Source organism: Vigna radiata, chromosome 7 (assembly GCF_000741045.1).
Source record: "Vigna radiata var. radiata cultivar VC1973A chromosome 7, Vradiata_ver6, whole genome shotgun sequence".
NCBI lineage: Eukaryota > Viridiplantae > Streptophyta > Magnoliopsida > Fabales > Fabaceae > Vigna > Vigna radiata.
Genome location: NC_028357.1, coordinates 50227926 through 50240194, shown reverse-complemented (window position 1 = coordinate 50240194; position 12269 = coordinate 50227926). Strand labels below are relative to the sequence as shown.

The window sequence follows — 12269 nt, the reverse complement described above, 5'->3', positions numbered from 1 at the left end:
ACTATTATAAGTGCTTTTATATATATAATTGTGTTATAATAATAATATATTATAATATATAAAAGCTTAGATTACAGAAGAACTTGAATTCACGTAAATAATATATTATAATATATATAAAACCTTATATTCCAGAAGAAGTTGAATTCACATGTATAATATATTATAATATATAAAACCTTAGGTGCAGAAGTTGAAATCAGGCCATTCCCATGCAAATTTCTCTCCTGTTTATTTCTTCTATTATCTAAAACATTCCAATACTCTCCCTTTCTTTTCTCTCATGACACACACCCTTTCAACCAATTTAATTACAACAACAAAGTTTTCCCCAATTTATTTCCAAATAATAATAATTAACATATTCACAATCAGTCATTATAAAATATGCAACTCAACCAGTTCAACAATTAATTACATAACTAAAACAGCATATAAGTACCAAGTGCAACACAGTTAAACGACATACAATCACTCAATAAATTTTATCTAGCTCCCTTTACCTGGAAAGTTTCACAGTTTAACTTGACAGGAACGCTCTAAACAATGCTCCTCACAACAAATTTCAAAGACACCCTATAAATCACCAAATGATGATAGAATTAGCTTTTTAGGCTAGAAATTACCACAAATTTGAAATAGAACGCTTTTAGTGGCATGCATTCAGTAAAATAGCATGCCCTAGGTTTTAGAAACAGCGGAGAAAAGGGAAAAACCACTTACCGACTACGGAACATAAAACCAATCGAATGGTTTGGAAGCTCTCTACGGGACAGTCGTAGGGGTACCACCAAACAGAATATGCACCGAGTCAGTGGAATGGAAGGCTAGAGCTAGGAGAAGAAGAAACTGTTTAGAGAGATAATGTTTTCAGAAAAATGGCTTCAGCTTTGACAAGGGTCTAACAACAATATTAAAAACAAATTTTCTTTTTAATAAAAAGCCCCTCTCTTTATTTTTATTTTAACTTTCACCCATTTCTTTTAATATATACATATAGTATATTTTACTTATATATACAGGTTCTCAAGTTTATATATATATAGTATATTTCTTACAATAAATAAATAAATAAATAAATAAATATATATATATATATATATATATATATATATTACTCAAGTTTCTCACCATATATTTTTTTTTGTTATTAAAAACACACTATATTAATATCATCAAATCTAATAATATATTCTTTAATATTTATGTAAATCTTTTAATTTTTTTTTCAATTGTATATACTTCAACTGTTTTTTAGAAATCAGAATCAGCAAAATTCACGATTTCCATAAATCAAGATTCCCCACTCGCGAAATATAATGCTAGTCAACTTAATAGTTTTCAGAAAATCCACTCAATGTTAATTGAGAAAATATAAAATATAAAATTAATGATTGGCATAAAAATTAACCTCATCCCATTATAATAGTTATAATGATTTGAGTTTTTTTATTTCTTTTTACTATTAACAGATTGATACTTTCCTTCTGTGATCACTATTTTTCTGATACATTTATAACTCCTTTATTAATGTTCTGGTAAAAAAATTACTTCCTTTAATAAATATACATATCAATCTATTTTTAAATTTTAATGACTCAAATATTATCAAATATTTGTTTTATATTTAATATTAATGTTTTATTTAATACTTTAACATTTTCCAAGAATCATTTAATATTTACATTTATTACAGAAAATATTAAGAAGAAAGGCAGAGTCACATACACTTATTGATATTATCTAAAAGACACAATGTCGACTACTTTGTCAGTCATTCTGCAGATCGTGTTTTAATTTTGTCCCTGGATATTTTATTGTTTATTTCCTTTAATATATATACATAGGCTAAAAAAGATATATATATATTTGAATTGAATAAGTTGAATTTTGCAATTTAATCCGTTAAATTAATGGGTTGTCTGGATCGTATATTGAAACAGATTATTCATGCTTAATTGCAATATGGATTGTTAGACTCTTTTGAATAAAAATGGGTTTCTTATACTTAAGTTTTTTTAATAATGTTCGACAGAAAAGATTGGACAAAATGGGAAGGGTGACGCTAAGTTGAAAAAGTGATCTCCATATATTTTTTTACCAGACTATTCACTCCTAAATCAAATTCGACTTCAATTGTTTTTTGAGCTTATTTATTTTAAAGAAACTAATTTAAAATAAATAATGTCATATTCATTTAAAAAAATTACAATAGAAAGGGTTAGGCTAGATTGTTAGATTGAGAAGATAATCTCAATCCATTTTTTTATCACACTATTAACTCGGTCAATTGATTCTTCTTCTCACTTCTATTATTCTTTTTAGTTTATTTATTTCAAAAGAAGTAAATTGAAATAAATAATATTACAAGTATATATATAAGAAAAAAAATTATGTTTTATTCTTTTCTCTTATTAAAGATGATTCTTTTTTCCAAAGTACATTTTTTTCATTAATAAAAAATGTAATTTTCTTTTATTATTATTTTTTTTCTAAGATACATTTAAATATTTTAATAAAGTGAAACTAACTGACAAATGGAATGGGAAAAGTTACGTTTTGTTATCAGGTTGAAAAGATCATCTCAATATGTTTTTTACCATACTATTGACTTGGTCAATTGATTGTTTCTGTCATTTCTATTATTTTTTTAGATTATTTTTTAAAAAGAAATAATTCAAAATAAATTTATGAGTATATATATATATATATATATATATATATAAAACTGTGTTTTTTGTTTTCTATTGTTTCAAATATCATTAAAGGTGATTTTTTTAAGATACATTTTTTCATTAATAAAAAATGTAATTTTCTTTTATTATTTTTTTTCTGTTTTTTTCCGATACTTTAAGATTTTTAATAATGTTAGACTTGACAGATGGGATGAGAAGGATTATGCAAGGTTGTCAGATTGAAAATATCATCTCAATTCATATTTTTGACCATATTATTGATTCGGTCAATTGACTCTCTTTGTCACTTCTATTTCTTTTAGCTTATTTATTTTAAAAGAAGTAATTCAAACTAAATAATATTATGATTATATATACAAATATAAGAAAAAAGTTATGTTTTTATAGTTTTCTCCTGTTCCAAATATTGTTAAAGATGATTTTTTTTCTAAGACACATTTTTTTCATTAATAAAAAAGTGTAATTTTCTTTTATTATTTTTTTTGTTTTCTAAGATGCATTTAAGTTTTTTAATAATGTCAGACTGACTTGACAGATGGAATGGAAAGGGTTATGCATGGTTATCATGTTAAAAAGACCATTTCAATCCATTTTTTTGACCATATTATTGACTCGATCAATTGACTTTTTTCATCACTTCTATTATTTTGTGGATCTGATTTATTTTAAAGGAAGTAATTCAAAATAAATATTATTATGAGTATATATATAAATATACGAAAAAAATTTATGTTCTTTTTGTTTTCTCTTGTTTGAAGTATCCGGAATTTTTTTTTCTAAAATACTTTTTTTCCGTTAATAAAAAAATGTAAGTTTTTTTTTATTATTTTTTTTATTTTTTAAGATGCATTTAAGTTTTTTAACAATGTCAAACTGACCTGACAGATGGAGTGGGAAGAGTTATGCTTGGTTATCAGGTTTAAAATATCATCTCAATCCGTTTTTTGACTATATTATTGACTCAGTCAATTCACTCCTTTTGTTACTTCTATTATTATTTTTGAGGTTATTTATTTTAAAGGAAGTAATTCAAAATAAATAATATTATGTGTATATATATACAAATATAAGAAAAAAGTTATGTTTTTTTTTCTCTGATTCCAAATATTGTTAAAGGTGATTTTTTTCTAAGATACATTTTTGCATTAATAAAAAATGTAATTTTCTTTTATTATTATTATTATTTATTGTTTTCTAAGATACATCTAAGTTTTTTAATAATGTCAGACTTACCTGACAAGTAGAGTGGGAAGAATTATGTTTGGTTATCAGGTTGAAAAGATCATCTTAATTCTTTTTTTTTGTCATACTATTGACTCAGTCAGTCAATTGACTCTTTTTATCATTTCTATTATTTTTTTTGAGCTTATTTATTTTAAAGGAAGTAATTCAAAATAAACAATATTATGAGTATATACATAAATATAAGAAAAAAAAATTATGTTTTTTTTTGTTTTCTATTGTTCAAAATATAGGTGATTTTTTTTTCTAAGATAACTTTTTTAATATATTTATACATATTTATCCAACCACTTAATTCTTAAGAACTCATACAACATTTTAATGACATATGGACAAAATTGGGGAAAAACAAGAGTCTTTCCTTTTTCTTTTCTTTTGTATGATGTCATTTGCCCTTCATAGGATTTATTTTTAAATTCATAAAAAGTTTCATTCACCAAATTATGTTATATCTTGAAACCAAAGGATTATAATAATTTGGATGGATACATTGACTATCACACTTTTTACCATTAAAAATGGGTAGAAAAGACAGATTTTAATTTCAATATGAAAAATTTGTATTAAAAAAAAATCATATCTCATCGGCAAACACAATTAAGACCTTGGTTTATTCACACATTCACATATCACATAAGAAAACATAATATATATATATATATATATATATATATATATATATATATATATATATATATATATATATTTGATCAAGTATGTTTCTGCTTGTTATATTCCAACAAAGGTTTTCATATAGTCTATGTTATAAAGATGAGAGAGAGCGATGGTACTAAGATGATGATTGAATTAGATTTTACAAATTATTCAATATAAAAGTTTTGTAAGGAAAATATTTGTTTTTTTGCAAAAAAAAATATGTAAGATTTTATCGAGAAACAGATATTAAATTAATAGATAAATTCGTTGAAAATTAGAAAAAGATAAATAGGAAGAGTATTGATGTGATCTGGCAATGAATAGATCAATACATTTATTATTATATATATAAGGCGAAATTCTTGCTTACAATTTAGGGGAAGAGATTAAGTGACTTATTTGAATCTAAAAATTTATTGAACAAGAATTTTTTGTAAACTTAAAATATAAGATGTGAATATTGTGATTCAGTTGACCATTACGTAAATCGTATTAGACAGTGAACTACTATCATAGAGATTTTTCTAACTTGAAAAGTTTTGGTGCCGACTAGTTCCTTCCTTCTATATTTTTATACATTATCTATATAGGGAGGATTTCATCTGAATTTCACATTCTATGAATAATTGAAAGATTAAATTGAAGAAGAAACTGAGCACAACGGAACCAGGTGACTGAGTGTTAAAGATGTGCAAAAGTACAAGAGTCAAAGGTAAAGAAAGCGAGAAAATTATTCACAGAATCTTAAACCATGATGAGTTTTTGGATAATTTACAGCATTCTGCGGTCATACAGATTTGAAAGTATAACTACTATGCTACATCAGTGGAACAAATTCTCTATTAACAAAATCCGAAATATCATCAAAGAATCTCTACTTTAAACTTTGTTCTTGCCGATCACAAAGTGCAACACCAGCTTGTTACCACTCAGCTTTCTCAGTTTATGCTGGAATCACGTGTCAATAGATATGTTACATGTGAACACACATCCAACCTTAGCCAATGTTGTGGTTGGTTCAACAACGATGATATCATTCCTTGGTCCATGATTTATGGCTCTGGCTGATTTCGAATGGCATCAGGGAGAGAAGGAGATGATGCACCACTAATTCTGCTAGGCAATGGTGTGTTCTTTCTTGATTGCCGTTTTGTGGGCACAGTAATACTCTCACTTTCCCACTTCAGACTCATAGTCTCTTCGTCTTCGTCATCGTCCTCACCGAGGCTGGCCTTGAAAACTGGATGAACATAGGCATTCTGAAGGTAAGCTTTCAAGTTCAGGTTAGGTTCTGTGGCTCGTTCCAATGTGTCTTTCATCATTGCTTCCTGTTCACACATTTACAATCGAGAAACCAACTTAAGAATTTCATGACAGAAAAAACATGTGATAAACGTTTATTACTGGTCAGAATGATCAATTGACGTACCTGCAAGGGATATCTAACAAATGCAGGTTCAAACCGGCCTTTGCAGTATTTATGGAACCATATGGTAAGTATTGGGAGTACAATTAGAAATGGAGTTGATGAAGCAGCCCTTTTGGTGGTCAGGAGTCCCATCAGAACTACCTGTGACACTATCAGCGCAATAATGACACGAAAATGAACATCAGGCCAGAATGCTGCACCACTCTCGTACTCTTGATTATAAACATTGATTATCTGCAGTTGGCAAGAAACATGAGAGGCTCATATTACACGATCAACACATGTACAATATAATTCTTGGTGACTAAACTACCTGATGACGGAAGACAACATAGGCCAGCCCGAAGAAAACTATTATGAAAGGAAGAACAGTAGGTGTGACTGCAGCATAGACTAGACCCAGCAAAAAGTACAATTGTATTCGAGGTTCTCCAGTGTTGAAACCAATACTCCCAGGATCCATAGCTTCCTCCCTATCCTTTTCGGTCTTTACCAAGAAAAAATTCTTCAAGTGATATATGATTAGCGGTTTCAACATCAAAACCTCCGCAGCTATACCAGCCCATCCATCAACCATTATATAAGTGATGAAGAAACTTGCTTTCAAAGGAATTGCAGTGCCGATTGTTACAGGATATCTGACATGAACATATAAAGAATTTTTATCATATCGACATGGTGTAAATTAAGACGACATCTTGGAGCAGTGTATGCAACCATGATGTTGGTGCTCTTAACAATAACATGATGTAATAGTTGAGCACCTCAAGTACTACAAATTTACGCAGCCAGAATTTGGTTCACTAGAACATATGTAAGAAATCAAACAAAGCAAATATCATGACAAAAATGCACTCCCTCCTGTCCTTATAAGGGCTATTTTAAAAGAAATTGTTGGTTCTTCTTATAAGGTATTTATAATTTCTATACAACTTCAGATTTATTTTCCTTTTTACAAGGCTTTACGAGTCCCATATAACTTTAGGTTTTTTTTCCTTCGCTACTCCTATTATAAATATTATGAGGAATTGTGTTCAGAATGAACGATTAGTGAAAGTAAAATTTTAAGTCGTTAACAATGAAGATTAATAAGACACATTGGTAACACTTTTGTACAAAAGATCACCCTAAAATGATTATTTTCACTGGTCTGTGATTATGTTAAAACCAGAGGGAGTAAATAATTTTCAAAAAGTAAAAAAGAGACTTGTATCTTGAATGACTTACTCATTGGCTGGTTGGTGAATGAAAGAGTCCAGCTGTTCGAATGCTGTTCCGGTAAGTATGTTCCCAAGAAATATATTAACAAGATTGAAAATATAGTATCTAGAAGCTGATCTTCTCTCCAGAGATGAAATAGACCCAAAGCCTTCAAACTTTGACATGATCATCAATATTGTTGGCAAAAAGATGAGAAAAAGCTTCAATGCAATACCAGGTAGAAAACCTTGAATGAATGACTTAATGAAACCACTGCACAATAAAGCAAATTAAAATTAGTAACCTCCAGGGATGCCTGTGGATGGAATTATATCTTCAGAGGTACACAACTATGAGATGAGACTTACATATTAATAATAGGATTCAACCATGGCGCTCTTTTCTGGATTCCTTCAATACTTGCAAGACTTTGTACAATTGCAATTGGAATCATAAAAAAGAAGGTGAGGAAAAAGAATGCAACACCTACGATCAACCTTCTCACAGTGAGGGAAACATAAGGAATCGACAAGTTAGACCAATAGACGTCACGTGGCTCCGGAGCCCACTCAGTCAACCACAGTGTTGGATTTCTGGTTTGTTGGGTTTGTGCACAAACTGCAGCACCCCATCGAGTTTTAAATGAAACAAATGCAGCAGGCATGACAGAATTGGGATCATTGGTGACCTTATCTCTCTCTAAAGCTATCTGTGGAAGACAATAAGCTTGAATTATAGCAATCATCATGAGAATTACTAAAGACAGAATTTATGAAATCATAAGAAGGCCAATTAAATCTGCGGATATTATCTCCTAAGGAAAATTTGGTGTTAAACAAGTTCCTTCAGCATATGTTTAAATCTTCCCAAACTTTAGTTGCACAAAGTTCTAGTTAAAAATCAGAGAATTGTCCAATGGCAATAATAAGTGAAGGCAAGAATTTAGAGTCGTTTATAGGAAGAAATAACACCTTGAAAGCAGAATAATACCCATGCATCTAATAAAGATAAAAGACAACCAAAAATGACACATACCATTGTCTGGTAAATGAATTCCAAAAATTATCATTTCATTCCCGTATAAGAACTTTTTTCATAATTTTTAATTTTTTAAATATATTATCTGCACGATGAGTTCATATTAAAAAATATTTTCACACAGCGATGTAACAACTCCAAAAAGAAAACAAATGCTACTTACTTCTTTTGACAATCTGTCAATTTCAGTGTTGTGATGATCAATCGCATCTACTTGCACTCCACAAAGACCGAGGAAACCAGTCTAGTAAAAAACGTATAAGATAGAAAGATTGTAGTAAATCTGAAGATAGTTATGACAAACTTCTGAATGCATGTCAGATTAAAATTAAATACCTTTATTTGAGGTCTTTCTGAGGTTCTTTCAAGTTTGTTTTGATAATATACAAGCCAATTCTGCAACTTCTTCTTCTTTTTAACCAACTTTGATAGTTTGTTTGCATTATAAACAACCTGCGATAATGTCACAATAAATAAGCTTAAACAAACTATTTTCCCCTCTCAGTCCCAAATGCAAGGTGAAAATTACATTTTCCTAATAGATCTAAATGTTTCATATACATCATTTAAGAAACAATGAGATGATTACCAAATTTAACATTACACTAAGAGATGGGACTTTCAAATTAGAAACCATTGCCCAGTGCATCTTAAATTCTTAAATGAGAGCAAAACATTAAAGCAGTAGTGTACACAGGTGGAACCAACCTGATGAGTAAGATAGTTATCCGAATGATTGACCAGAAAAAAATGCTCCACATTCTCACTTACAGATTCATCAGGATCTGGTGGAATGTTTTTAACGAGTACCTGAAGAAGAAGAAAACTCTATAAGAAAAATATGATCAATCAAATATCTCACATCTAAATACCAACATGTAACTGGTGCCACAGTTCAGTCCATGACTACAATTTCCCAAAACTTGTTAAAGGATAAAAATGATGATGGATTGGACAGCTTCTAAAAGCAGTATAACAGTCATCACTACATTATCGATATGCTTTTACACCCTTTTTATACACCATCCATAGATAGCTAGAATGTTAATATGCTTGCCTATGACCAGCAACTCCTCACTGGTAATCTACAGAGTCGAAAAGTAAGGCCTAGAAAAAATAACTAAGTAGTGTACCACCTCTAGCACAAGAAATAAACCATTAAAGTTTCATCACTTACTCTCAATCTCAAAGCTGCCCAAACTCAAAAAAAGTGTGGTAGACAAAAACAGAACCAAAATATGCAACAATAAACAAAGAAAAGTTCCTAGTTAGAATGGAGAAAAATCAAATTTACCGTAAATTGATCAGGGCGACGTTTTTCTGACGCAAGAAATTGCAATCTCATAGCGGCAACTTTTTCATACTCCTTGGATAAAATATAGCATGTCCAAAAGGTAAATGCATAAGCAACTACAATGTGTGCCCAAAACCTGAGGTAGAACACAAAACTTTAGTAGAGCACACAGTTATAATAGCAATGGCAATTTAAGAAAATCAAAATTGTATAATAAGTATACAACCATAGAGTGACATGGACCACCTTAACAGTAACTTCAAAACTTTTAACAAGCGAGATATGCATAAAAAGAATGAAATGCTGATAATTGGAATGAACAAGCAAGATATCTTATCTTAATGATAAGGATTCTCGTGAGCAGGCAGAGAAATTATAATACAACAGAATTAAGAGAATAGAAGAAATAACGATAAAGATTCTGATAAGAACAAAAATAATTAAGATAAATCAAGGAATCTACAGCAAAGGCGTAGAACAGTTAAGATTTCAATAGTATATTAGGGTTGCACCAGGTTGAACACTGGATATAAAGCCTCAACATAGTCAAACCATATATATTGTGCTCAACAATACATCTTTATATGCAGCTAGTACTTTGGATTAGAAACTAATACTAAATAGCCTGAAGAAACACTAGACCTAAAGCCTCAACACCAATGCATCTTTAAATGCAGGTAGTGCTTTGGATTAGAAACTAATTTACTAAATAGCATGAAGATACAGCAGCAAAAAGTGAAAAACTGTAATAGCACAGGATGGTGGTTATGAAACCTTTGAGATTCTTTATGAACATTTGAAATCGAGAGTTTATCAATATCGCTGGCGGTTATGTTGTCCAATTTCGCGCCTTCCAGCCCGGTGCTTGTGGAATTAACAGGAACAAGAACTGCCCATGCCAGGAATGCTATTGGAACAAAGATTTTAAGTCTGCATAACAGAAACATAAAGCATCAGGATCACGTTCTCCTCAGTAGATGTGGTATTCACTCAATGTTCATGCATACCCTATCAAGTAAATCCTCAAGTAAACAGCAGAGTCCAATCCAGCATGGTCAATAAGTTCAGGCTCCGGCATTCTAAGTGCAGCTGGCATCCAATTCAAAAACTTAACATATGATCTCCAGTCTAAATTGACAAACTTGCGCACAAATGCTCCTCCGTGCACAGGATCTGTTCTTAGACCCTTCAGGTACCATTTTGGGAAGTACACACGATCATTAAAAGGTTGAAGCCTCAGAATAGCAAATGCCACAAAGAAAATAAACGCACTCAGAATGTTCAACCCAGCCGCAAGCCCAATATCTGCAAGTGTGGCCATTTTCTTTCCCCTCTACAAAGAACACACAGTATACACCTGTACAACAATCAAAAGAAATGAGTAACAAACAAGGGTAGATAAACAAAAAAAAAAAAAACACAGATAATTCAGTAAAGATCTTGTTAAAATTAATTTTTATACGGTCCCGACTCAAGCAAAATTAGAAAGTAGAGACTTTTTTTCTCTCCATAAAATTCACACAAATTACTCATAACTAATTGGTCGTCTTTGTTTGAACCTTCTTACCATTCTCTGATCTACCCTTAATTATAGAAACCCTGAAGCAAAGTAATTTATGAAGTGGTTTCCTTTACTACAACAACAGAAATTAACTGCTCTTGGGATAAAACGGAGAAACAAATATAAAGAGCTTGTTATATTTTCTTTTCAAGAAATAGAAAATAAGAAAAAAGGTCGCTGTTTGCGGTTATTGCACACACAGAGTTGGGTGAAGGGAAACCCCAAGTTTGTTTAAACCCACCAATGGAAGAAAATCAGAGAAGACGATCCAAAGTTGAATCAAAGGGTCTTCGGATATCTTCGAAAGGGAACGAAGCAAAAAGATTCCGCCACCACCGTGCAGTGAAACCTCCTTAGAAGACACGTCACTTTGAAGCCCTTTCTTACCCAACACACCAACTATCTTGGGAGATCACTGACATTCAGATTGGCTTCCATGGAAGGAATGAATGAGAGAGAGAGAGAGAGGAGAGAGAGAGGAGAGAGATAGGGTAACAAAAGACAGTGTCGGAGCTTACTTGTTACGTTACAGGCGAACAACACAACACTGAATTCTATTTCTCACACACACCCCGTGCACCACTGTCATAATATTTATTTTATTTACTACTAGTATTTATTTATGTGAGATTTTGTGAAAAATTTTACTAAATATTAATAATTAACAATTTATGTGATTTTGTGAAAATGATTGGTAATAGTATTTGGAAGATAGAATAAGCAAAGCATGTGGACGTCAATCCAACAAACACCGTGTCGGCAAGGTGCCACGTGGGTTCCTCAACGGCTACTTTTTCATTCTTTGGTGAGAAATGAAAGAGTGGGATTCACACACTCATACAGAGCGTGGCGGAAATAAAAGTGAGAAAGATGAAGTTGGTGCCAGAAAAATGATGAGATGGAGCGAGGCGACAACGATAAAACGACACCGTAATGTATTCCGTGTGGAGACTGCGTTATATCCGTGGGAATGGGCCAATTGGAATACCCCACGTTTTGTGTCCGGCTCTCTCCTTTTTCTTTGATATAAATTATTATCAGAACAGTCTTAAATAAAGTTAAAATCGTAAACTTTTATTTTTAATTTATATATTAGTTAATTTTAACTCACAAAATCCTCAACTTTATTTTTTAAAATTAGTATGAAAAAAC

General features: G+C 30.8%; 1 protein-coding gene and 1 long non-coding RNA gene across 3 annotated transcripts in view; both read right to left on the bottom strand.

Moving 5' to 3' along the window:
• LOC106768072 overlaps window positions 1-864 on the bottom strand; it is a 2639-nt gene extending 1775 nt beyond the window's left edge. The window contains exons 1-2 of the long non-coding RNA XR_001376213.2: window positions 724-864; window positions 504-576 (exon numbers count right to left, since the gene is read on the bottom strand). This is a non-coding gene — a long non-coding RNA (uncharacterized LOC106768072). The remainder of the gene's footprint in view (window positions 1-503; window positions 577-723) is intronic.
• Window positions 865-5247: 4383 nt separating this feature from the next.
• LOC106768429 (calcium permeable stress-gated cation channel 1) lies at window positions 5248-11701 on the bottom strand. 2 transcript variants are annotated; one of them, XM_014653592.2, is made up of 12 exons: window positions 11359-11701; window positions 10564-10913; window positions 10331-10486; window positions 9557-9692; window positions 8971-9072; window positions 8599-8715; window positions 8426-8506; window positions 7593-7933; window positions 7252-7497; window positions 6338-6662; window positions 6025-6258; window positions 5648-5923 (listed from the first exon to the last, which is right to left on the bottom strand). In XM_014653592.2, exons 2-12 carry the CDS (start codon window positions 10875-10877, stop codon window positions 5648-5650), a joined length of 2328 nt encoding a protein of 775 aa, XP_014509078.1. In that variant the 5' UTR covers window positions 10878-10913; window positions 11359-11701. The 2 variants fall into 2 exon arrangements, with proteins under 2 accessions (XP_022639874.1, XP_014509078.1); XM_022784153.1 differs by lacking the exon at window positions 11359-11701 and having other exon boundaries at window positions 5248-5923; window positions 10564-10877.
• Window positions 11702-12269: the final 568 nt, after the last annotated feature.